This window comes from Pseudophryne corroboree, chromosome 1 (assembly GCF_028390025.1).
Source record: "Pseudophryne corroboree isolate aPseCor3 chromosome 1, aPseCor3.hap2, whole genome shotgun sequence".
Classification (NCBI taxonomy): Eukaryota; Metazoa; Chordata; class Amphibia; order Anura; family Myobatrachidae; genus Pseudophryne; species Pseudophryne corroboree.
In genome coordinates, this window is record NC_086444.1 from 307,149,221 (window position 1) to 307,176,863 (window position 27,643).

General features: G+C 47.5%; 1 protein-coding gene across 10 annotated transcripts in view; it reads left to right on the forward strand.

Annotated features, from left to right (window-relative positions):
• CLIP1 (CAP-Gly domain containing linker protein 1) overlaps positions 1 to 27,643 on the forward strand; it is a 307,706-nt gene that overhangs the window by 80,427 nt on the left and 199,636 nt on the right. For all 10 annotated transcript variants that reach the window (XM_063964458.1, XM_063964459.1, XM_063964456.1 and 7 more), the window contains exon 3: positions 3,869 to 4,416. In XM_063964458.1, the coding sequence (XP_063820528.1) occupies positions 3,869 to 4,416 (548 nt within the window). The remainder of the gene's footprint in view (positions 1 to 3,868; positions 4,417 to 27,643) is intronic.

Below are 27,643 nucleotides of genomic sequence, written 5' to 3' on the forward strand. Positions count from 1 at the left end.
AGCTGGTAATTCTGATATTTTGCCTTATATTCCTGCACAGCCTAGGAAAGCACGACATTATTAAATGCAGCTTTTCGAATAAAGAAACAAGAAAGTCTGAGGTGCGTCCTTTCTTGTCAGAGCCGGGGGCAGAGGAAAGAAGCTGTACAACACAGCTAGTCCCCAGGAACAGAAGTCCTCCCCGGCCTCTACAAAAATCCACCGCATGTCGCTGGGGCTCCACAGGCGGAGCTAGGCCCGGTGGGGACACGCCTTCGTAAGTTCAGCCACAAGTGGGTTCACTCCCTGTTAGATCCCTGGGCAATAGAAATTGTATCGCAGGGATACAGGCTGGACTGTGAGAAGATGCCCCCTCACCGAGGACCCGGCGGGCTTCCCCCCAAGAGAGGGAGCCAGTGTTAACTGCAATTCGTAAATTGTATCTTCAACAGGTGGTGGTCAAGGGTCCCCTCCTTCAACAAGAGGGTGTTATTATTCGACCATGTTATAATCCCGAAACCAGACGGTTCGGTTAGACCCATATTGTATTAAAATCCCTGAACATATACCTGAAAAGGTTCAGGTTCAAGATGGAATCGCTAAGAGCGGTCATTGCAAGCCTGAAATGAATCGGGACATAAGGGATGCATACCTTCGTGTCCCCATTTATCCATCTCATCAGGCATACCTCAGAATTGCGGTACGGGATTGTCATTACCAATTTCACCAAGGTAATGGCGGATATGATGTTGCTCCTGCGGAAGCAAGGTGTCACTATTATCACATACTTGGATGATCTCCTCATAAAAGCGAGATCAAGAGAGCAGTTGCTGGACAGCGTATCACCTTCTCTGGAAGTGAAACGGCAACACGACTGGATTCTATATATTCCGAAGTCGCAGTTGGTTCCTACAGCTCATCTGCCTCGCCTAGGCATGATCCTAGACACAGACCAGAAGAGGGTTTATCTCCAGATAGAGAGAGCTCAGGAGCTCATGACACTGGTCAGGAATCCATTGAAAACCAAAACAGGTGTCAGTGCATCACTGCACTCGAGTCCTGGGAAGGATGATGGCATCATACGAGGCCATCCCCTTCGGCTGGTTCCATGCAAGGACAATGGAACTTACTGGACAAGTGGTCCGGATCACATCTTCAGATGCATCGGTTAATCACCCTATCCCCCAGGGCCAAGGTGTCTCTCCTGTGGTGGCTGCGGAGTGCTCACCTTCTCGAGGGCCGCAGATTCGGCATTCAGGACTGGGTCCTGGTGACCACGGATGCAAGCCTCCGAGGGTGGGGGGCAGTTACACAGGGAAGAAAATTCCAAGGTTTGTGGTCAAGCCAACAGACTTGCCTTCACATCAATATCCCGGAACTAAGGGCCATATACAACGCCCTAAGTCAAGCGGAGTTCCTGCTTCGCGACCAACCGGTTCTGATCCAGTCAGACCGCAGGGGCTCATGTAAACCGCCAGGGCGGCACAAGGAGCAGGGTGGCGAGGATAGAAGCCACCAGAATTCTTCGCTGGGCGGAGAATCAAGTAAGCGCACCGTCAGCAGTGTTCATTCCGGGAGTGGACACGACCTCCACCCGGGAAGGTGGTGACTTCATCAGGAAGTCTTCACGCAGTTTTGCAAATTGATGGAAACTGCCTCAGGTGGACTACATGGCGTCCCACCTCAATAAAAGGATAAAAAAGGTTTTACGCTGGGTCAAGGGACTCTCAGGCGATAGCTGTGGTCGCACTAGTAACACCGTGGGTGTTCCAGTCGGTCTATATATTCCCTCCTCTTCCTCTCAGACCCAAAGGCTGAGAATTGTAATAAACGGAGGAGTGTGAACAATATTCTTTGCTCCGGATTGGCCAAGAAGGACTCGGTACCCGGAACTGCAAGAAATGCTCTCAGAGGACCCATGGCCTCTGCCTCTCAGTCAGGACATGTTGCAACAGGGACCCTGTCTGATCCAAGACTTACCGCGGCTGCGTTGGACGGCATGGCGGTTGAACGCCGGATCCTAGCGAAAAGGGCATTCCGGATGCAGTTATTCCTACGCTGATAAAGGCTAGGAAAGACGTGACAGCAAGACTTTTTCACTGTATATGGCGAAAATAGGTTGCTTGGTGTGTGGCCGGGAAGGCCCTACAGAGGAATTCCAGGGGGGTCGATTCCTGCACTTCCTACAGTCAGGAGTTGACTATGGGCCTAAAATTAGGATCCATAAAGGCCAAGATTTCGGCCCTATCCCTTTTTCTCTCAAAAAGAACTGGCTTCACTGCCTGAAGTTCGGACGTTGTTACAGGGGTGCTGCATATTCAGCCCCTTTTGTGCCTCCAGTGGCACCTTGGGATCTTAACATGTGTTGGATTCCTAAAATCCCACTGGTTTGAGCCCCTTAAGACCGTGGAGCTAAAATATCTCACGTGGAAAGTGGTCATGCTTTTGGCTTTAGCTTGGACTAGGCGTGTTTCAGAATTGGCGGCTTTGTCATGTAAAAGCCCATATCTGATCTTCCATATGGAAAGGGCAGAATGGAGGACTCGTCCCCAATTTCTCCCTAAGGTGGTATCATCGTTTCATTTGAACCAACCTATTGTGGTGCCTGCGGCTACTAGGGACTTGGAGGATTCCAAGTTGCTGGACGTAGTCCGGGCCCTGAAACTTTGTTTCCAGGACGGCTAGAGTCAGAAAAACTGACTCGCTATTTATCCTGCATGCACCCAACAAGCTGGGTGCTCCTGCTTCAAAGCAGACTATTGCTCGCTGGATCTGTAGCACGATTCAGCTTGCACATTCTGCGGCTGGACTGCCGCATCCTAAATTAGTAAAAGCCCATTCCATGAGGAAGGTGGGCTCTTCTTGGGCGGTTGCCCGAGGGGTCTCGGCTTTACAACTTTGCCGAGCTGCTACTTGGTCGGGTTTAAACACTTTTTTGCAAAATTCTACAAGTTTGATACCCTGGCTGAGGAGGACCTTGAGTTTGCTCATTCGGTGCTGCAGAGTCATCCGCACTCTCCCGCCCGTTTGGAAGCTTTGGTATAATCCCCATGGTCCTTACGGAGTACCCAGCATCCACTAGGACGTCAGAGAAAATAAGAATTTACTCACCGGTAATTCTATTTCTCGTAGTCCGTAGTGGATGCTGGGAGCCCGTCCCAAGTGCGGACTCTCTGCTATACATGTATATAGTTATTGCTTAACTAAAGGGTTATTGTATGAGCCATCTGTTGAGAGAGGCTCAGTTATTGTTTATACTGTTAACTGGGTATGGTTATCACGAGTTGTACGGTGTGATTGGTGTGGCTGGTATGAGTCTTACCCTGGATTCCAAATCCTTTCCTAGTAATGTCAGCTCTTCCGGGCACAGTTTCCCTAACTGAGGTCTGGAGGAGGGGCATAGAGGGAGGAGCCAGTGCACACCAGATATAGTACCTAATCTTTCTTTTAGAGTGCCCAGTCTCCTGCGGAGCCCGACTATACCCCATGGTCCTTACGGAGTACCCAGCATCCACTACGGACTACGAGAAATAGAATTACCGGTGAGTAAATTCTTATTTTTACCCATGTGTTTTCTTTCTGCTTGCTGTAAGATGGCGTGCACCCATAGCAATGGTGCGATGTTGCCATATTGTATACACTGAAAGATACTAAATGAAAAAGTAGGACTTATTTCATAGCATTGATAGATTACTTATGTTTGTCGATTTAATGTTAATTTTTTTATTTATTTTAATCACTATAGTATTACTTCAGTGTGTAAGAAAGTGACTACTTCTAACAACAGTATGCATGCTGGCAGGTTTACTGTACTTCTCATCCTCATTCTACATTCCCAGATATTTGTGTTACATAGCACATGATATATTTTTTTGTCTTTCTATTGCAGCTGCACCTTTAAAACCAGTAGAAAAATCGGACAGTGCACCAGTTTTAGAGACTCCAGAAGGGTTTGTGGATGACTTTCGAGTTGGAGAGCATGTGTGGGTTAATGGTAATAAACCTGGATTCATTCAGTTTCTTGGTGAGACTCAGTTTGCTCCAGGACAGTGGGCAGGAATTGTTCTGGATGATGCAATTGGCAAAAACGATGGGGCTGTTGCTGGTGTCCGATATTTCCAGTGTGAGGCCTTAAGGGGAATATTTACAAGACCTTCAAAGTTGTCACGTAAACCATTGGAGGATGAGACCAATGGTGCCCAAAATACATCAAGAGCTACCTCACCAACCTCTGTGTCTTCTTCAAATGTTGTTTCTCCTGTGCCATCTTCTGTAGCAACACCTCTGAAAAGTACTACATCTTCTACTAAGGAACCTAGTACACCTGCCCCACTGAGCAACCTCTCACGGACAGCAAGTGAATCAATATCAAATCTTTCTGAGACTGGGTCAATAAAGAAAGGGGAGCGAGAGCTCAAGTTGGGAGACAGAGTTTTGGTGAGTTTGTTCACCTTAAGGCATATTTATATTTCCAAAATGTGCTGAGGAACCTTGTATGCTTGTGCGTAATATATTACTACTGTGATAAAGTTCCGAGTAATATATGATCTCCTGTTGATGGCTAAATCATTTAGTGTTTTTTCAGGATTTTGGTACGTGTATTGAAGAACAATGTCACTTATTTTTTTATGGAAGCTTCCATCCTAAATTGCCATGAGTCTTAGGCTGTGTACACAATTGGATATGTCACATTAGATGTGACATCGCGCAAGATCCCCCCCCCCCTCCCCCCCTCGCAAACGATATCGTTTATACACCCGCAACTATATAGTTTGCGTCTCGTCAGTGACAGCATGCACCCACATCCATGTGCATGCGTCTCGTACAATATATTTAGATTTCTTGTTGAAAACTAAAGACATTGTACCTCATTAATGACCTGTGGGAGCGGACAATATAGGGTATATACATTTACCGATGTGTACAATATATCGCCCGATATGCTGGATCGGACGATATATCTGGTGCACATTGGCAAGTGTGTACGTAGCCTTACTGTAGAAGGGTAGATTCAGTTAGATGTGAGCTCGACTGTGTGTACTTCCAGGCAGTATGATAAGTGAAACACAACTTATTTTTGTTCATGGAGTGCAACCAAAACAAAGATTTCCTACCTGGAATATACAGCAGAGTAACATAACTCAATATTTCTATGGAAGCACTCTTCCATTGAATCTTCCCCAGAGAGTCTGTATTGTTAATATAATTGTTTCCATGTCTTTTATTGTTGGTTAGATAAATAATGATATAGGACCATATAAGAAGAATGTGTTATCTGCAGCTGCAGCCCGGTGATGTGGTAGGGTATGCATACAGTATGCTCTCTGCACTCTGAAGGACTGAACCTTCAGGAAAAGTTACTTTTGGTTACACTCTGCTTTAGGAGTGCATTTTACCAATATTAAATATAAGGCAGGAAAGGAATTTTATATTTTATATTGTTCACTAGGATTTCTTAGTGCAGTGTGCTGATCACTGTGGAGGGCACTGTGACTGAAAGACCTTACTCTCAAAGCGATCACAGGTTTGTTTTATGTAGAGGAAGTTACTTGTCCTTTAGCAGCATGATTGGGCTTACGTCACTCCTAGGGATTTTTTCTCACAGTCAGTATCTGCCTGTTACTGACCGCTCCCACTATATCATGGGGAGGTAACTTGCTGCCACAACTAGGCTTCTACACAGGCACCTAGAACTGCTTGTTCTACCCAGGCTCCTACAGCAGCATGTTGATTTGCTTCATCCTAGGCTCCTACCACTGTCACCTGGAACCACTTGCTACTGGGTATGTGTAGACATGCTGCTGCTGCAACACCACCTAGATTTAGTTGGCTAATTCCCACTGATTCCCTATACAGCAGTCTGCACTGGGTAGCTGGCTAATGCCTTGAGCTTGGACACACTGGGCTCAACCCAGCTGGAAAATGGAATAGCATTTTGTGCTGTTCTGGTAGTCACAGGATGCAAGTAGATGTTTATTGCTTAAAGGATATGTTTTTTTTAAGGCTGTTACTTCACAGCATACAAGATGATACATAATTACAATCCCCTGAAAATAGTCATGGATCTACACATTTCTAAACACACACAGCCCCAGTTGGGGCTTGTTGGGGACAACATTGTGCTGTATTGAATATCTCTGGGAACACCATCCCCGGGCAATGAATCGACCCCATATGGGGTGATTCAATAGTTTTTTGGGGCATTTCATCAAAGCAGGGCTGTCTTCACAGAAAGGAAGGCCCCTGGTCAAAGTAATGCACTGGGGTCTATACCCATCCTCCAGTGATAGGGGTGGAGGTTAGTATCAGCGGCAGCTTTGATGTTCCGTGGGTGGTAGGGGGTTTTCTATCTTCCATTCAGCATGTAGGACCTTTATTGCACAGATGGTGGGAGATGGGGAAGGAGGAGAACACTAAACTGTAGAAGGGCCCTGGCTTGTAGGGGGTGTTTAATACGCAGGGGAGGGGTGGATAGTGGAGTGGGCTTTAATATTCATCATTTTCCGGTGGGTGGGCAGCATGCTTGACTGCAGATATCTCCAGTTCTTGGAAATAGATTTCTTAGCTTTCAATTGGAGATCAGAGTTCAGGAGCCAGAGCAATCCACCAATGAAAATATAAAACTGCATACCAAGCGTGTGGAGCTGGAGCAGGGTCCAGCTGCTGGAAGGCTGATATCTCTGGTTCTGGGCATAGTAGAGACAAGCTCCCAGTATCCACCGAATGGGGAGAGTTCCAACTTTTGGAGTATATACTGTCATAAAAACTGTAAGACAGAACCTGAGATATCTGGCTGGGAAGAGTAATTAACAGGCTCGGATGGGGACCACTGCTTTGAGGTCTGATATCTCCAGTTCCTCAGGGACGATTTTCAAAAATCTGGTACTCCTGGAAAAAGGGGACCCTCTGCTATCATTATACTCCCGGGGCCCTTGGGCAAGTGCCCATATGAAAAAATGGCTCTGCATCAGAGAAATTCAGCTGTTGCTCTGAGCAGGTACCCATTACTTTTTGAGGGCCCAATTAGACAGTGTTCAGCTGCGAATAGTGGCTAATGCCGTCTCCCCTGGGCATCAACAAAACCATTGAATCATGCCCATAGAGAGAAATTAGGTAAAATATAGAAGTAATACACTATTCCAAAGTGTCAGGTAATTATGCTATACAACCTAACATGGTAAGTGTACTGAATACAAAGGCTTAATACAAAGTGCTCTCTTCACAAAGTATCATCTTTTATTTATAAGGAGCCACAACAGTTCTGTAGCACTGTACAAAAAGTATATGATGCCACTAGCAATGATAGTATATTACAATTATACACTAGATTACAAATTGACAGATTAGCATGATTGCATAATACCAGTCCTCAAATTACGTGTGAGAGGGCCCTTTGTGAGTTTGTTTGAAGTGTAATGGGAGTACAGAAAGTGTGAAGAGATGAGTTTTTAAAGGCAAGTTTAAAAACTGTGAGGCTAAGCATATCTTGTTATAGATTCCAATTATTGGGATCACATGCAGTTTTTCTTTATTTAAGTTCCATCCTGTAGGCTGTGTATATATTATCAAAGTGTGCTAAAATTGAAGCATAACTGCAACGTTTTACCAGCGTTCAACCAAAGTGAAATAGAAGGATACCAATCTATTAAAAAAAAACAGAAAACTGAAGAACTAATTTTAAAAAACAAATGTGAACTCACTCTTTATATCATTCGCCTCCTGACTTGGACATTTCAAAAACTATCCGTTTTACAAAGACATGCTCACTGTACCAATGCAATATTACCTTCAAACACAAGTCCTGTCTGAATTACCATTGCTTTTTTTTACCCTCACTCACATCCTCTCATTACGGTCCAGATCAATTTCTGAACCCATATTATCTAAGCTTTTGTTTCCCTTCAAACTAAACTAATACCGCTTTCAGATCGCAAACCCAGGTCGGACCCGGCTTTTGAACCCAGGTCCCATCCGGGTCCAAGAAGGCGCAGACTTTTTCACATTGCAGTTTCGACCCAGGTTATTTTCGGGTTGGTGCCTTTCACACTGAACCCGGGTCACCCATGTTAAACACTGTGATGTGATTTAAAATGGACTTTTCTCTGACGTCCTAGTGGATGCTGGGGACTCCGTAAGGACCATGGGGAATAGACGGCTCCGCAGGAGACTGGGCACACTAAAAGAAAGATTTGGTACTACCTGGTGTGCACTGGCTCCTCCCTCTATGCCCCTCCTCCAGACCTCAGTTAGATTTCTGTGCCCGGCCGAGCTGGATGCACACTAGGGGCTCTCCTGAGCTCCTAGAAAGAAAGTATATATTAGGTTTTTTATTTTACAGTGAGACCTGCTGGCAACAGGCTCACTGCAACGAGGGACTAAGGGGAGAAGAAGCGAACCTACCTGCTTGCAGCTAGCTTGGGCTTCTTAGGCTACTGGACACCATTAGCTCCAGAGGGATCGACCGCAGGACCCGTCCTTGGTGTTCGTTCCCGGAGCCGCGCCGCCGTCCCCCTTACAGAGCCAGAAGCAAGTAGATGGTCCGGAAAATCGGCGGCAGAAGACTTCAGTCTTCACCAAGGTAGCGCACAGCACTGCAGCTGTGCGCCATTGCTCCTCATACACACTTCACACTCCGGTCACTGAGGGTGCAGGGCGCTGGGGGGGGGCGCCCTGAGCGGCAATAATATCACCTTGGCTGGCAAAATAACCACAATATATAGCCCCAGAGGCTATATATGTGGTAATTACCCCTGCCAGAATACAGAAAAAAGCGGGAGAAAAGTCCGCCGAAAAAGGGGTGGAGCCATCTCCCTCAGCACACTGGCGCCATTATTCCCTCACAGTTCCGCTGGAAGGAAGCTCCCTGACTCTCCCCTGCAGTCTACACTACAGAAAAGGGTAAAAAAGAGAGGGGGGGCACAGATTTGAGGCGCAGTAAATATTATAGCAGCTATAGGGGACATAATTCAGTTAGTCCCTGCATTATATAGCGCTCTGGTGTGTGCTGGCATACTCTCTCTCTGTCTCCCCAAAGGTCTTTTGTGGGGTCCTGTCTCCTTTAAGAGCATTCCCTGTGTGTGTGTGCGGTGTGTCGGTACGGCTGTGTCGACATGTTTGATGAGGAGACTTATGTGGAGGCGGAGCAGATGCCTATAAATGTGATGTCACCCCCTGCGGGGCAGACACCTGAGTGGATGGACTTATGGAAGGAATTACGTGCAAGTGTCGACTCCTTACATAAAAAATTTGACGACAGGCCAAATACGGGACAGCCGGCTTCTCAGACCGTGCCTGCCCAGGCAATTCAATGGCCATCAGGGGCTCTAAAACGCCCACTACCTCAGATGGCAGACACAGATGTCGACACGGATACTGATACCAGTGTCGACGACGAGTCAAATTTAATGTCCACTAGGGCCATTCGTGGCATGATTGAGGCAATGAAAGAGGTTTTACACCTTTCTGATATAAACCCAGGTACCTCAAAAAAGGGTATTATGTTTGGGGAGAAAAAACTACCAATAGTTTTTCCCCCATCTGAAGAATTAAATGAAGTGTGTGAAGAAGCGTGGGCTTTCCCTGATAAGAAATTGGTGATTTCAAAAAAATTACTAATGGCGTTCCCTTTCTCGCCAGAGGATAGGTCACGTTGGGAAACTCCCCCTAGGGTGGATAAAGCGCTCACACGTTTGTCTAAAAAGGTGGCACTACCGTCTCCGGATACGGCCGCCCTAAAGGAACCTGCTGATAGAAAGCAGGAGGCTATCCTAAAGTCTATATATACACACACTGGTATTATACTGAGACCAGCTATTGCTTCAGCGTGGATGTGCAGTGCTGCTGCTGCTTGGTCAGATTCCCTGTCAGAAAATATTGACACCCTGGACAGGGACACTATATTGCTTACCATAGAGCATATAAAAGACTCAGTCTTGTACATGAGAGATGCACAGAGGGAGATCTGCCGGCTGGCATCTAGAATAAGTGCATTTTTACTCCATGTCCCCTCACAGCCTAAGAAAGCGCCGTACTATCAGGTGCAGTCCTTTCCTTTCGAACCCAGAAAAACAGGCGGGGAAAAGGCGGGTCCTTTCTGTCTAGAGGCAGAGGAAGGGGGAAGAAACTGCACCACGCAGCAGGTTCCCAGGAAAAAAAGTCCTCCCCCGCTTCTTCCAAATCCGCCGCATGACGGTGGGGCTCCACAGGCGGAGCCAGGTACGGTGGGGGGGCCGCCTCAAAAATTTCAGCGATCAGTGGGTTCGCTCACGGCTGGATCCCTGGATCCTTCAAGTAGTATCTCAGGGGTACAAGCTGGAATTCGAGGCTACTCCCCCCCGCCGTTTCCTCAAATCGGCCTTACCGACAATTCCCTCGAGCAGGGAGGCTGTACTAGAGGCAATTCACAAGCTGTATTCCCAGCAGGTGATAGTAAAAGTACCCCTACTTCAACAAGGACGGGGTTACTATTCCACACTGTTTGTGGTACCGAAACCGGACGGTTCGGTGAGACCCATTTTAAATTTGAAATCCTTGAACACATACATAAAAAAAATCAAAGTTCAAGATGGAATCGCTCAGGGCGGTTATTGCAAGCCTGGACGAGGGGGATTACATGGTATCTCTGGACATCAAGGATGCTTACCTGCATGTCCCAATTTACCTTCCTCACCAGGAGTACCTCAGATTTGTGGTACAGGATTGTCATTACCAATTCCAGACACTACCGTTTGGACTGTCCACGGCACCGAGGGTGTTTACCAAGGTAATGGCAGAAATGACGATACTCCTTCGAAAAAAGGGAGTTTTAATTATCCCGTACTTGGACGATCTCCTAATAAAGGCGAGGTCCAGGGAGCAGTTACTGGTCGGAGTAGCACTATCTCGGGAAGTGCTACAACAGCATGGCTGGATTCTAAACATCCCAAAGTCACAACTGGTTCCTTCCACACGCTTACTGTTCCTGGGGATGATTCTGGACACAGAACAGAAAAAAGTGTTTCTCCCGCAGGAGAAAGCCAAGGAGCTGTCATCTCTAGTCAGAGACCTCCTAAAATCAAAACGGGTATCGGTGCATCACTGCACACGAGTCCTGGGAAAAATGGTGGCTTCATACGAAGCAATTCCATTCGGCAGGTTCCATGCAAGGACCTTCCAGTGGGACCTCTTGGACAAGTGGTCGGGATCGCATCTTCAGATGCATCGTCTGATAACCCTGTCTCCAAGGACCAGGGTGTCTCTACTGTGGTGGCTGGAGAGTGCTCATCTTCTAGAGGGCTGCAGATTCGGCATACAGGACTGGGTCCTGGTGACCACGGATGCCAGCCTTCGAGGCTGGGGAGCAGTCACACAGGGAAGAAACTTCCAAGGACTATGGTCAAGTCAGGAGACTTCCCTGCACATAAATATTCTGGAACTAAGGGCCATTTACAATGCCCTAAGTCAGGCAAAACCCCTGCTTCAAAACCAGCCGGTACTGATCCAGTCAGACAACATCACGGCAGTCGCCCATGTAAACCGACAGGGCGGCACAAGAAGCAGGATGGCGATGGCAGAAGCCGCAAGGATTCTCCGATGGGCGGAAAATCACATAATAGCACTGTCGGCAGTGTTCATTGGGGGAGTGGACAACTGGGAAGCAGACTTCCTCAGCAGACACGACCTACACCCGGGAGAGTGGGGACTTCATCCAGAAGTCTTCCAACTGTTGGTAAACCGTTGGGAAAGGCCACAGGTGGACATGATGGCGTCCCGCCTCAACAAAAAGCTAAAGAGATATTGCGCCAGGTCCAGGGACCCTCAGGCGATAGCTGTGGACGCGCTAGTGACACCGTGGGTGTACCAGTCGGTCTATGTGTTCCCTCCTCTGCCCCTCATACCAAAGGTACTGAGAATAATAAGAAGGCGAGGAGTAAGAACGATACTCGTGGTTCCGGATTGGCCAAGAAGAGCTTGGTACCCGGAACTTCAAGAAATGTTATCAGAGGACCCATGGCCTCTACCGCTCAGACAGGATCTGCTACAGCAGGGACCCTGTCTGTTCCAAGACTTACCTGCGTTTGACGGCATGGCGGTTGAATTCCGGATCCTAAAGGAAAAGGGCATTCCGGAGGAAGTCATTCCTACGCTGATAAAAGCCAGGAAAGAAGTAACCGCAAACCATTATCACCGCATTTGGCGAAAATATGTTGCGTGGTGTGAGGCCAGGAAGGCCCCCACAGAGGAATTTCAGCTGGGTCGTTTTCTGCACTTCCTACAGTCAGGAGTGACTATGGGCCTAAAATTGGGTTCCATTAAGGTCCAGATTTCGGCTCTGTCGATTTTCTTCCAGAAAGAACTGGCTTCACTGCCTGAAGTTCAGACTTTTGTAAAGGGAGTGCTTCATATTCAGCCCCCTTTTGTGCCTCCTGTGGCACCTTGGGATCTCAATGTGGTGTTGAGTTTCCTAAAATCACATTGGTTTGAACCACTTAAAACCGTGGATCTCAAATATCTCACGTGGAAAGTGGTCATGTTATTGGCCTTGGCTTCGGCCAGGCGTGTGTCAGAATTGGCGGCTTTGTCGTGTAAAAGCCCTTATCTGATTTTCCATATGGATAGGGCAGAATTGAGGACTCGTCCCCAGTTTCTCCCTAAGGTGGTATCAGCTTTTCACTTGAACCAACCTATTGTAGTGCCTGCGGCTACTAAGGACTTGGAGGATTCCAAGTTACTGGACGTAGTCAGGGCCTTGAAAATTTATGTTTCCAGGACGGCTGGAGTCAGGAAAACTGACTCGCTTTTTATCCTGTATGCACCCAACAAAATAGGTGCTCCTGCTTCTAAGCAGACTGTTGCTCGCTGGATTTGTAGCACAATTCAGCTGGCGCATTCTGCGGCTGGTTTGCCGCATCCTAAATCAGTAAAAGCCCATTCCACGAGGAAGGTGGGCTCATCTTGGGCGGCTGCCCGAGGGGTCTCGGCTTTACAACTTTGCCGAGCTGCTACTTGGTCAGGGGCAAACACGTTTGCTAAATTCTACAAATTTGATACCCTGGCTGAGGAGGACCTTGAGTTCTCTCATTCGGTGCTGCAGAGTCATCCGCACTCTCCCGCCCGTTTGGGAGCTCTGGTATAATCCCCATGGTCCTTACGGAGTCCCCAGCATCCACTAGGACGTCAGAGAAAATAAGAATTTACACACCGTTAATTCTATTTCTCGTTGTCCGTAGTGGATGCTGGGCGCCCATCCCAAGTGCGGATTGTCTGCAATACTTGTATATAGTTATTGCCTAACTAAAGGGTTATATTGTTGAGCCATCTGTTGAGAGGCTCAGTTGTTATTCATACTGTTAACTGGGTAAAATATCACGAGTTATACGGTGTGATTGGTGTGGCTGGTATGAGTCTTACCCGGGATTCAAAATCCTTCCTTATTGTGTCAGCTCTTCCGGGCACAGTATCCTAACTGAGGTCTGGAGGAGGGGCATAGAGGGAGGAGCCAGTGCACACCAGGTAGTACCAAATCTTTCTTTTAGTGTGCCCAGTCTCCTGCGGAGCCGTCTATTCCCCATGGTCCTTACGGAGTCCCCAGCATCCACTACGGACTACGAGAAATAGAATTACCGGTGAGTAAATTCTTATTTTCCGACTCACATTGATGAGGTTTCAAAGGAAATAAAAGGAGGGGCTGGGGACTGCGCTGCGCAGACACATAAACAGCCAATTAGCACCTTTTTCTGAGACTCGGTTGAATCCCGGGTCAGGAGCTTTCACACTGCACAACGACCCGGGTCCGACCCATATTTAACCCTTCTTTTATCCCATGTTGAAATGCCGGGTTTCTCGACGCTGGTATTCACTTTGGTGCTTTCACACTGCACCTCGACCTTGGTCGACTCGGCAACAACCCGGCAATAACACAGGTTATTTCTCATACGTCCTAGAGGATGCTGGGGACTCCAAAAGGACCATTGGGTATAGAGTGATCCGTAGGAGCTTAGGCACACTATAAAGACTTAAACTGGGTGTGAACTGGCTCCTCCCTCTATGCCCCTCCTCCAGACCTCAGTTAGACTTTGTGCCCAGGAAGTGGAGCTCTCCTGAGTTTCTCTAAAAGACTTTGTTAGGTTTTTTATTTTCAGGAAGACCTGCTGGCTACAGGCTCCCTGCAGCGTGGGAGTGAGGGGAGAGAAGCAGGACCTACTTCTTCTTAGTTTAAAGGCTCTGCTTCTCGGCTACTGGATACCATTAGCTCCAGAGGGTTCGATCACTTGGTGCGCCTAGCTGCTTATTCCCAGAGCCCGCCGTCACCCCCCTCACAGAAGACAGAAGCCGGGTGAGTATGTGAAGAACAGAAGACTTCAGTGACGGCAGAGGACTTCAGTAACGGAGGTAACAGATCGTGCTATGCTCCATGCTCCGACACACCAACGGCACTCACAGGGTGCAGGGCGCTGGGGGGGGGGGGGGAGCGCCCTGGGCAGCAGGTTACTGTTTTCTTTTTAAAGCTGGCATGAAAGCATATCGGTGCCTGGGCACTGAGTCTCATACCCCTACCAGCATATAACAGCGCGCTGCTCGCCATTCGTCCCCGCAGCCAGCTCCCACGGGTGCAGGGCGCTGGGGGGGGAGCGCCCTGGGCAGCATGTTAGAGTTATGGGCTGTGCGAGATCAGTCTGGTGGTGCCGGGGGTCCGGGCCACGGAGCACATTATAGCGCACTATGAGCCGTTTCTTCCCCGCCGCCGGCTCCCACTGGTGCAGGGCGCTGGGGGATGGGGGGGGGGGGGGGGAGCGCCCTGGGCAGCATATTACGGGCAGTAAAAGGTTTCTCTAACGTTCTAAGTGGATGCTGGGGACTCCGTCAGGACCATGGGGTTTAGCGGCTCCGCAGGAGACAGGGCACAATAATAAAAGCTTTAGGATCAGGTGGTGTGCACTGGCTCCTCCCCCCATGACCCTCCTCCAAGCCTCAGTTAGATTCTTGTGCCCGGCCGAGAAGGGTGCAATCTAGGTGGCTCTCCTGAGCTGCTTAGAATAAAAGTTTAAGTTAGGTTTTTTTATTTTCAGTGAGTCCTGCTGGCAACAGGCTCACTGCTACGAGGGACTTAGGGGAGAGAAGTAAACTCACCTGTGTGCAGGATGGATTTGCTTCTTAGGCTACTGGACACCATTAGCTCCAGAGGGAGTCGGAACACAGGTCTCACCCTGGGGTTCGTCCCGGAGCCGTGCCGCCGACCCCCCTTGCAGATGCCGAAGTTGAAGAGGTCCAGAAACAGGCGGCAGAAGACTTTCAGTCTTCATAAGGTAGCGCACAGCACTGCAGCTGTGCGCCATTGTTGTCAGCACACTTCATACCAGCGGTCACTGAGGGTGCAGGGCGCTGGGGGGGGCGCCCTGGGCAGCAATGTATTATACCTTTTTTATGGCTAAAATACATCACATATAGCCCTTGAGGCTATATGGATGTATTTAACCCCTGCCAGATCTCACAAACTCCGGGAGAAGAGCCCGCCGTTTTAGGGGGCGGGGCCTATTCTCCTCAGCACACGGCGCCATTTTCCTGCTCAGCTCTGCTGTGAGGAAGGCTCCCAGGCTCTCCCCTGCACTGCACTACAGAAACAGGGTTAAAACAGAGAGGGGGGGCACTTATTTGGCGATATGATTACATATGTGAAAATGCTATAAGGGAAAACACTTGTATAAGGGGTTGTCCCTGTATAATTATAGCGTTTTTGGTGTGTGCTGGCAAACTCTCCCTCTGTCTCCCCAAAGGGCTAGTGGGGTCCTGTCCTCTATCAGAGCATTCCCTGTGTGTGTGCTGTGTGTCGGTACGTGTGTGTCGACATGTAGGAGGACGATGTTGGTGAGGAGGCGGAGCAAATTGCCTGTATTGGTGATGTCACTCTCTAGGGAGTCGACACCGGAATGGATGGCTTATGTAGGAATTACGTGATAATGTCAACACGATGCAAGGTCGGTTGACGACATGAGACGGCCGGCAAACAAATTAGTACCTGTCCAGGCGTCTCAGACACCGTCAGGGGCTTGTAAAAACGCCCATTTACCTCAGTTGGTCGACACGGACACTGACTTCAGTGTCGACGGTGAAGAAACAAACGTATTTTCCTTTAGGGCCACACGTTACATGTTAAGGGCAATGAAGGAGGTGTTACATATTTCTGATACTACAAGTACCACAAATAAGGGTATTATGTAGGGTGGGAATAATCTACTTGTAGTTTTTCCTGAATCAGATAAATTAAAGTGTGTGATGATACGTGGGTTTCCTCCGATAGAAAATTATTGGAGGTATACCCTTTCCCGCCAGAAGTGAGGGCGAGTTGGGAAACACACCTTAGGGTGGATAAGGCGCTCACACGCTTATAAAAACAAGTGGCGTTACCGTCTCCAGATACGGCCGCCCTCAAGGAGCCAGCTGATAGGAAGCTGAAAAATATCCTAAAAAGTATATACACACATACTGGTGTTATACTACGACCAGCAATCGCCTCAGCCTGGATGTGCAGCGCTGGGGGGGCTTGGTCGGATTTCCTGACTGAAAATATTGATACCATTGACAGGAACAATATTTTATTGACTATAGAGCATTTTAAGGATGCATTTCTATATATGCGAGATGCGCAGAGGGATATTTGCATTCTGGCATCAAGAGTAGATATGATGTCCATATCTGCCAGACGATGTTTATAGACACGACAGTGGTCAGGTGATGCAGATTCCAGACGGCACATGGAAGTATTGCCGTATAAAGGGGCGGTCCATCGGACCTGGTGGCCATGGCAACAGCTGGAAAATCCACTTTTGTTACCCCAAGTCACATCTCAGCAGAAAAGGACACAGTCTTTTCAGTCTCAGTCCTTTCGTACCCATAAAGGCAGGCGGGCAAAAGGCCAGTCATATCTGCCCAGGGTTAGAGGAAAGGGAAGAAAACTGCAGCAGGCAGCCCATTCCCAGGAACAGAAGTCCTCCACAGCTTCTGCCAAGTCCGCAGCATGACGCTGGGGCCATACAAGCGGACTCAGGTGCGGTGGGGGGTCATCTCAAGAGTTTCAGCACGCAGTGGGCTCACTCGCAAGTGGACTCCTGGATCCTACACGTAGTATCCCAGGTGTACATTGGAAATTCGAGACGTCTTCCCCTCACAAGTTCCTGAAGTCTGCTTTACCAACGTCTCCCTCCGACAGGGAGGCAGTATTGGGAAAAAATTCACAGGCTGTATTCCCAGCAGGTGATAATCAAAGTACCCCTCCTACAACAAGGGAAGGGGTATTATTCCACACTATATTGTGGTACTGAAGCCAAACGGCTCGGTGAGATCTAAAAGATTTGAACAATTACATACAAGGGTTCAAATCAAGATGGAGTCACTCAGAGCAGTGATAGAGAACCAGGACGATATGGTGTCACTGGATATCAGGGACGCTTACCTACATGTCCAAATTTTGCCCTTCTCACCAAGGGTATCTCAGGTTCGTGGTACAGAACGGTCACTATCAGTTCAGACGCTGCCGTTTGGATTGTCCACGGCACCCCGGGTCTTTACCATGGTAATGGCCGAAATGATGATTCTTCCTAAAAGAAATATGGACGCTTTCCTGATAAGGGCAAGGTCCAGAGAACAGTTGGCGGTCGGAGTAGCACTATCTCAAGTAGTTCTACGACAGCACGAGTGGATTCTAAATATTCCAAAATCGCAGCTTTTTCCGACGACACGTCTAATGTTCCTAGGAATGATTCTGGACACAGTCCAGAAAAGGATGTTTTCTCCCGGAGAAGAAGGCCAGGGAGTTATCCGAGCTAGTCAGGAACCTCCTAAAACCAGGAAAAGTATCAGTGCATCATTGCACAAGGGTCCTGTGAAAAATGGTGGTTTCTTACAAAGCGATCCCATTCGGTAGATTTCACGCAAGAACCTTTCAGTGGAATCTGCTGGGAAAATGGTCCGGATCGCATCTTCAGATGCATCAGCGGATAACCCTGTCTCCAAGGACAAGGGTGTTTTCTTCTGCGGTGGCTGCAGAGTGCTCATTTATGAAAGGGCCGCAGATTCGACATTCAGGACTGGGTCCTGGTGACCACGGATGCCAGCCTGAGTGGCTGGGGAGCAGTCACACAAGGAAAAAATTTCCAGGGAGTGTGATCAAGTCTGGAGACTTCTCTCCACATAAATATACTGGAGCTAAGGGCAATTTACAAGGCTCTAAGCTTAGCAAGACCTCTGCTTCAAGGTCAGCCGGTATTGATCCAGTGGGACAACATCACGGCAGTCGCCCACGTAAACAGACAGGGCGGCACATGAAGCAGGAGGGAAATGGCAGAAACTGCAAGGATTCTTCGCTGGGCGAAAAATCATGTGATAACACTCTCAGCAGTGTTAATTCCGGGAGTGGAAAACTGGGAAGCAGATTTCCTCAGCAGGCATAACCTCCACCCTGGAGAGTGGGGACTTCAGCGGGAAGTCTTCCACATGATTGTAAACCGTTGGGAAAAACCAAAGGTGGACATGATGGCGTCCCGCCTGAACAAAAAACTAGACAGATATTGCGCCAGGTCAAGGGACCCTCAGGCAATAGCGGTGGACGCTCTGGTAACACTGTGGGGTACCAGTCAGGGTATGTGTTCCCTCCTATGCATCTCATACCAAAAGTACTGAGAATCATAAGAAGGAGATGAGTAAGAACGATACTCGTGGTTCCGGATGGGTCAAGAAGGACTTGGTACCCGGAACTTCAAGAGATGCTCACGGAAGAACCGTGGCCTCTACCTTTAAGAGAGGACCTGCTCCAGCAGGGGCCTTGTCTGTTCCAAGACTTACCGCGGCTGCGTTTGACGGCATGGCAGTTGAACGCCGGATCCTGAAAGGGCATTCCAGATGAAGTCATCCCTACCCTAGTCGAAGCCAGGAAGGATGTAACCGCAAAACATTTTCACCGCATTTGGCGAAAATATGTTGCGTGGTGTGAGGCCAAGAAGGTCCCTACAGAGGAATTCCAACAGGGTCGTTTCCTACATTTCCTGAAAACAGGACTGTCTATGGGCCTAAAATTAGGGTCCATTAAGGTTCAAATTTCGACCCTGTCGAATTTCTTCCAGAAAGAACTGGCTTCAGTGCCTGAAGTTCAGACGTTTGTAAAAGGGGTACTGCATATACAGCCTCCTTTTGTGCCCCAGTGGCACCTTGGGATCTCAATGTTGTTTTGAGTTTCCTAAAGTCACATTGGTTTGATCCACTCACCACTGTGGAATTAAAATATTTCACATGGAAGGTGAAGATTCTATTAGCCCTGGCTTCAGCCAGGCGTGTGTCAGAATGGGCGGCTTTATCATATAAAAGCCCTTACTTAATTTTTCATTCTGACAGGGCAGAATTGAGGACTCGTCCTCAATTTCTCCTTAAGGTGTTTTCTGTTTTTCACATGAACCAACCTATTGTGGTACCTGCGGCTACTAGGGACTTGGAGGACTCCAAGTTACTTGACGTTGTCAGGGCCCTGAAAATATATGTTTCCAGGACGACTGGAGTCAGAAAATCTGACTCGCTGTTTAGCCTGTATGCACCCAACAAGATGGGTGTTCCTGCTTCTAAGCAGACGATTGCTCGCTGGATTTGTAGTACAATTCAGCTTGCACATTCTGTGGCAGGCTTGCCACAGCCAAAATCAGTAAAAGCCCATTCCACAAGGAAGTGGGCTCATCTTGGGCGGCTGCCCGAGGGGTCTCGGCTTTACAACTTTGCCGAGCTGCTACTTGGTCAGGGGCACACCCTGACTGAGGAGGACCTGGAGTTCTCTCATTCGGTGCTGCAGAGTCATCCGCACTCTCCCGCCCGTTTGGGAGCTTTGGTATAATCCCCATGGTCCTGACTGAGTCCCCAGCATCCACTTAGGACGTTAGAGAAAATAAGAATTTACTTACCGATAATTCTATTTCTCGTAGTCCGTAGTGGATGCTGGGCGCCCATCCCAAGTGCGGATTGTCTGCAATACTTGTACATAGTTATTGTTACAAAAATTGTTACAAAAGTTATTCTTGTTGTGAGCCATCTTTTCAGAGGCTCCTTCGTTGTTATCATACTGTTAACTGGGTTCAGATCACAGGTTGTACGGTGTGATTGGTGTGGCTGGTATGAGTCTTACCCGGGATTCAATATCCTTCCTTATTATGCACGCTCGTCCGGGCACAGTATCCTAACTGAGGCTTGGAGGAGGGTCATGGGGGGAGGAGCCAGTGCACACCACCTGATCCTAAAGCTTTTATTATTGTGCCCTGTCTCCTGCGGAGCCGCTAAACCCCATGGTCCTGACGGAGTCCCCAGCATCCACTACGGACTACGAGAAATAGAATTATCGGTAAGTAAATTCTTATTTTAAACTGGCGGTGCCGGGGCTCCGTGCCCCGGACCCCGCCAGCATGTTCTAGCGCCCTACACGCCATTTCTTCCCCGACGCCAGTTCCATGGGTGCAGGGCGCCGGGAGGGATGGGGGCGCCCTGGGCTGCATAGATATACATGTTGATCCCCAGTCCCGCACGCGATACCGCCGGGCATAAAGGCGGTCACACGCCACGCCGGTGCTCCCACACACCAACGTTTTACTTGGGTGCAGGGTGCAGGGGGGGCGCCCTGAACGGCAGTGTTTTGTGTGTGTATATATAGTGGATTTATACTATATAGGTGTCCAGACTGTATATTTCGGTTAAGGGGCGAGAGCACGCTGGGAAGAGGCGGAGCTTAGTCCTAAGAACGGAGTCAGCGCCATTTTCCTTACATCCCCGCCAGGACTTGCTGTATAGTAAGATGGAGGGGGGGCACAGTGTTTTTAATGCTATATGGGTGTCATATAGCATTATGTTGGATAATGGATGCATAATCCTTGTTGTAATACATAAATTCACTGTTTCCCTGTTAGTTTACCCACTATCGGTTAGTCGACATGTGTCGACGGGTGTGCGGGCTTAGTCACGAGCTGTTGTGGGGATAACTGGTGGCTGCGCCGACGCACGGCGGTACTTGATTCGGGAAATTAAGTATTACCAAGTTGGTTTGGTGTGCTTAAAACAGTTAACACATTAGGGAAGTCAGTGGTTTGTGGATGCCCTGTCAGCATCAACGGTATTTCCTGGGTGAAAAATTGTCAGGCTGTTATTGACTTGTACCTATATATATGTATGTATATTTATAGGTGTTTGTGGGGGGAGTCTTATCAAATTTGTATTTGTATGCTTCCCTCAGACCTCTTGGGGTTCCCAGTTTATTATTATTTTTTGCCCGCTTACTATTCCTGGCTGTCGACATTTTACTAAGTTTTCTGTCGACCATAACGTTCCTGGTTGATCCACATCGGGGGCGTGTCGGTACGTGATCATACACATTCACAACACATTACTGTCTCTAGGGACCTGACTGGTCGGGACAATCCACTTGCATATAGGTTATGTCTATATGTTTATATATGTAGATATGGGTTTATATATGCATGATTTGTATATATGTGTTTTATTGTGTTTTGCAGGATGTATTTCAATGAATGCTTAAATAATGGTATTCTTATCATGTGCTGGTCGCTCTCTTGATTAAGCTCTAGATTGGCCGTGACGAGTTGGTGTCGATCCTCTAAAGGAGTCCGAATATTATTCTCTTCACAACGCGGAGAGAAAATTATGACAGTCAACTCCTGGTCGACGCAGAGCCCGGTCGCAAAGGATCATACACAGGCAGCTAAGTGAAATTTTATTTCTATATTTTGACCTTATTTGCACTGTATGCACTTGAGGAAGTGTTGTATTCGGGTAGGCATCCGGCAGAATTACCCTACCCAGAGTGGGTAGGCTTGCCTATGTTTATTCTACCTTATAACATTACAGCAGGCTGCCACGTGACAGCAGGAGGTGTGACCGGAAACATGCGGAGGATGTCTCCGGGAGATGCTGGAGGGAGGTGTACAGCTGTTGGGTGTGGCCTCTTTTCAGTCATTCTCGGCGGATTCCACTGGAAAGTCTAACTTCGTGAGGTAGTCTCCTTCACAACAGTTGGTGACGCATTCTTTTGTGGGTGCAGTCGTTTTAACCGGTTCGATACCGTTCTTTTTTCCTTTTCTGTGCAGACAGTGGAAGGTGAAAAGGTAAGTGTTCTGCAGCCTTGTTAGGTTCGCAGAAGTGGATGTCGTTTTCTGTTTCCACTACATCCACCACTTGTCGCTGAATCTATCTGGCGGGTTTCCACTCCGGTGACCACTTGTCTACTAAGTTTCAGTTAGTCCAGGAATAGACTAGGTCCTGTGAGTTATTCATAGAATCTAAAGGGGGACATTCTGATTTCCGGTTGTTTCCCCTTCCTGTTTTTCTAATAGATCTTGCCGTTCCCTTCTGAAAGGGGAGGTAGTACGCGACGCCATACAGAGGTGCGTCAGGTTCAGGACATTCTATGGTTGTCCCTGTATAAAGGTGCAAATCGTTGTTTCTCTCTGACTGTTCTTTGACACAGGGATTGGCTGTTGTTCCCAACGACGCAGATGTCGAAAGTGGGTTTCAGAGTAGATACTGACCGGTTAAGGTTCGGTGTTTTTCCTGTGGAAAGAGTTCTGAGGATCCAGAGTTGGATCGGCTTTGAGGTGACACCTCATCAATATGTTCAGTTAATAAAACAGATGGGTGCGGCCTAAGATGCCTTTTTCAGTGAGCAGGTCTAATACCAGAGTGGTTTTCAAGGGACCAGTTGGAAATGTGTTCCGGGTTTTATAGGCGCATGCACTGGAATATAATCCTACCGGTTAGGACATCGCTCCTGTGCTGTCTGCTCGGCTCTCTCCTTCTAGAGGAATGAAGGTTCGGGATCCAGGTTTCGATCCTGGTGTCCGTGCATACAGATCTCCGAAGCTGGGAAGCAGTCCTTTGCAAGGGACTTATTTCCAGAGGATAAGGTCAAGTTGGGAAACTTGTCTGATATAAGTTTTCTTGAATTAAGAGCTATTTTCGACGAACGTATTCTTCGTGCTCTGCCCGACGACTTGTCAGCAGTGGCGTAAGTAAGCCGCTATGGCGGAACAAGGAGCAAAGCGGCAATGGGGGAAGATGCACAGTTTGCAGTTGAGTGGGAAATCTGGTAAACGCTATATTAGCAGTCTTCGTTCTGGAGGTAAACGACGGAGAAATAGATTTCCCCTGCTGACGCGATATCCAGCCGGGAAAAATTCAGTCATCATCGAGAAGCTTTCCCAGTCGTTAGAAGTCTTTGAGGAGTGTCGCAATTGGACATGTTGGCGTCTCGCCTCAACAAGAGGCCTCAGGGAGATTGTTCCAGGTCAAGGGACACTCAAGATATAGCAGTGGACGTCCTTGTGACACCGTGGGTGTTTTTAGTCGGTCTATGTGGCCTCTCCGCTTTCATTTTTCTGACGGTGGTAAGTGTAAGATGATCAAAGGTTCCGGTGATCCTCTTGAATCCGGTCTAGCCAGCGAGGGTTGGCTATCCAGTTTTTCATGGTTTACTCATAGAAGATTACTGCCCTCTTCCTCTACGTGAGGTAATGTTACAACAAGATCAGGGCGTGTATCATGACTTGCTGCGGCTGACGGCGGGGCTGTTGGATGCCATACCCTAAGCCGAACGGGTGTTCCCAGTGAAGTTGTTTCCTCAATTCTTCAGGCTAGGAAGGAACTAACGGCAAAGCGTTACCACCGTAGTTGGAGTAATTATGTGTCTCGGTGGGTATCCATGAAGGCTCCTAGGGCAGACTTTCAGCTGGGTCGTGCTTATCCATACTTTACAAGCCGGTGTGGATGCAAGCCTAATAAGTTTCTTTACAAAATTTCTTGAAAGTGGTCATGCTATTGGCTTTGACGTCCGCAAGGCGGGTGTCGGAAGTGGTGGTTTTGTCTCACAAGAGCCTTGTTTGATCTTTCAGGTGGATAGTGAGAAATTGAGTACTCGGTTGGTAGTTCTACCAAGAGTGGTTTCTGGGTTTCGCAGAAATCGGCCTATTTTGATGCCGGTTGACAATGCTAAATTCCTTTGTCATATAAACAACCCTTATGAAGCTAAGAACACTGTACGCTGTTTACTTAAGAAATACCGTAATGATACGCTATTTGCGTAACGATCGCTCAGCCGTAGGCGAGACGCTCAAGCGTCACGTTCGCTCACGGCCCAGTGATCACAGGACACGTTATTGGTTATGTCTAGGGGAAAGATTCGCTGTAACGCAGCATACGCTAGAGACCACGAGGAGGTCACCAGCGGTGCAGACGCTCACAACACTATACCTTTATGTTAAACCTTATACCGATGAAATACACTGAATACCTTAATGTGAGTACAGGGTGTAAGTGCAACCTTGTGGAACCTGACTATCTACAAAGCTGCATGAGCGTCACCGACGCTCAAATGAACACTTATCACTATAGGAAATACACAGATACTGGTTTAGGTTTCCAAGGCCTATTAACTGTATTATGTCTAATATACTTGTAAAAGGGGATAACAGTACATATGATACACTACAATATAACAGAGACTTCCTAACCACAGAACTAAACAATAAATACAAAAAGACAATACTACACTGACCTAAATGCAATACGATACAATACTATAATACTATAAGGTATTTAAGAGAAAAAGAGGAGAGAGGGAGATAGAGAGAGAGAGAGAGAGAGAGAGAGAGAGAGAGAGAGATTGGCTCGCAGAAAGACAATGATTATGGAGAGAACTTACGCACAAAGGGTATGATCGCCAGCGCCTCGATATCCAGCTCCCGATTATCAGCAGATAACCGTTGATGAGAGAGTGAGAGCTGGATGTGGTCGGCCTGCCTATTTATGCTCCACACACAATGCAATCTCCTGGTCCTACAATCCCATTGTCCATTGGCCGAAGGAATTCGGCCCTGCATCATAACAAAAGGTCATAGGGTGATTCATACAGGTGGGCTGTGACGATTTCCAACAGCTCAGGTGGGTGGGAAACTGGGTTTCCCGCCGCATACCTGAGTATGTGCAAATCATAGAAATGGACATAAACTTCTTATGTCCATAACTATTCGCACGAGCGATTAATACGCTCCAAACCAACACCGGAATATTGCTAATTAAATACTCTTCCGATGGGTACCAAACACTGCTGTATGATTCCTGTTAAACCCTTCGTACGATGCAAAGAGGGATTCCTCAGCTCTGGGACATTATACTTTAACCAAACTTACAGAAACTATCAAAGGGATCATGATCTATAAACTACATTAATTGTGAACATTTGTAACTAATGAGTCGCACGCTACGATCACATAAACTCTACCGTAAATGCGCATACTGCGCGTGCGAGTGCACGCTATTGCGGGTATGCGCTTCCACGGGAGAGCGTACGCATGCGCAGCACGGACCAGTGTGCGGTGCAAATATGGCAACGTGCATTGAGACATTTTTCTGACTTTGACAGTCCACCCTTTGGCAGTCAATAATAACTGCCACAAAATATTTAAGGAGAAAAATGTAAGTCAGGGGTTAATTGATTTCCATGGTGGGGAAAGGAAGAAGAATGGAGTAGGTGTGAAGAGGGTATGACCTAGTGAGAAAGTAGAAGCATGTGTGTATGAGTCCATGTTTGGAGGGTCATGTATCATCGTGCCGTACGTGTGGTAAATCAAGCTTCGAGGTATTGCGAAGTATACATTTGAATTCCTTCTTATCCTGTGGTACAGGTCTGTGGATGGGCTGTCAAACTCTACCGAGCTCATTTCGGCTGTGGTTGTAACACAATGGGGATGCACATTTTAGTTGATGATACATGAATGGGGGAGGTATGTGGTTGCTGATATCTGTGCCTGTATTCCCTATCGTCTATGTGTGTTGTTACCTGAGGGTTGTAGAGATGAAGATAAAGAACACTTACGAAAAATGCAATAATATTCTATGTCAGGGAAATGTACATTCGTCGATTGAGGTCTTGATTGGTGTCAGTTGATTGGAGTCTTCTTCTTTGTGCTTTTGCTCATAAATCGTGAGTAAAGCATACAACGTCCATGGATTTACAAAAAATGTTGGGCTATCGTGATTTTAAGGTTCCTAGGGAAACTGGGGTACCCATGGCATTGTCCATCAAAATCTTGTTTATCAGGTCGTCTGCTCTTCTTCTTTCCATCTTTCCGTTGTCGGCCCCTTGGCTCATCAAATCCTTCGTCTACGTGGGTCTTTGTACCTCGGAGGAAAACATAGAAATGGGTGAAAGACGGACCGTATACTTATTACATCATTACGTCATGGTTTCTAGCATTGGGTCATAAATCAAATCCAGGTTAATTACAGTTTCCTCACTCCTCAAGCTCATCACTTTTGTACTTTGTTTGCACCTTATTAAAGCCTGCCCGCATCTAAATATCAATCCAAACGATATAACGACACCCAAAATACATAGGAGAAACTTTCCAACATCCATTATGACTCCTTGAGCCCAGTCTCCTAAACCGGAGAACCAATTTCGCGGGTTCAACCATGACACCCAACCAGTCAGCTCATTACCTACAGCAGCAAGGGTGAGATTGTGTTTTCGACGAAATTCCCACTTTAATTGCAGAATATCGTCCATCTTTTGGTCTATGACCTCTATCGGATCCTCGGTGCTATTTGTGATATACGTGCAACACTTTATGCCGTACTGTGTTGCCAATGTAACACAATATCCGCCTGTTACTGCTGTAAGATAATTAAGAACCATCCTATGCTGAACTAGTTCTGTTTTGTAAGCTTGAAGTTCTCTTCCAGTGTATCTAAACGTGTCATCATACATTTCAGTGATATTATCTAACAAATTGGCGAGTGCGGAAATGTATCTATAATTCATCACACCTCGAGCGGTGCGAGTGAAATCTAACGCTACCAGAACCTGAATCCCGGTGGATTCATGGATAAGATCAGAGGCCGGATGCTCTAACCTTTCTGACAGTTGTCTTTTAACAAGGTGCTCGTAGTGTGTGTGAGTATAAGGAGTTTGGGCACCACGGTGTATGTCCTTCATTTTGTCATGTGTAACAGTCATTACTTCAGGCAATACTTTTCCAATATAACACAATCCTTCAGAGTTTGGGGCAAGCCACTTGTACGCCTTTCTCCCACATATGAAATATGCATCATCGGGGAGAACATAGGGGACGGAGAAGGACATGACCATATTACAAACCTTCCAGGTGAAATCTCCTGACCCTAATTCTTCCATCTGCCTAATGCACGTATCGGTTTGTACGATATGTGCACAGTATCCTGGTGATACCTCTCCAACTTTAGTAATCCTATTTCCTAAGGTATATCGATACCGGAAAGATTTTCCTCTACTGGCTATGTGGCGTACGAGCTCTGTATCTGTAGGCATTCTATCTGCTCTGTGTGAAAAGGTCATGGTAAGGTTGCTCCATGACACTTCCCAATTTCCCGGTTTTCTAGGATTGGAGATGTTAAAGCATATGAGGGACCTATCCACATGGTATTGGTGGAGCTTCAAACTAGGAGGGCTGGAGATGTTAAACCTCCGGTCCACCGGTCTCCCACCACTTAGCTCAAGTACCTCCCCTAACGTTAAAGGAAATGGTACTAGCCCTGATTTACTGTGACCCTGAGGTACTTGAGAGCATACCCAACAATCTGTTTGGTTTAACACGTTACCCACTAAGGAGTGATA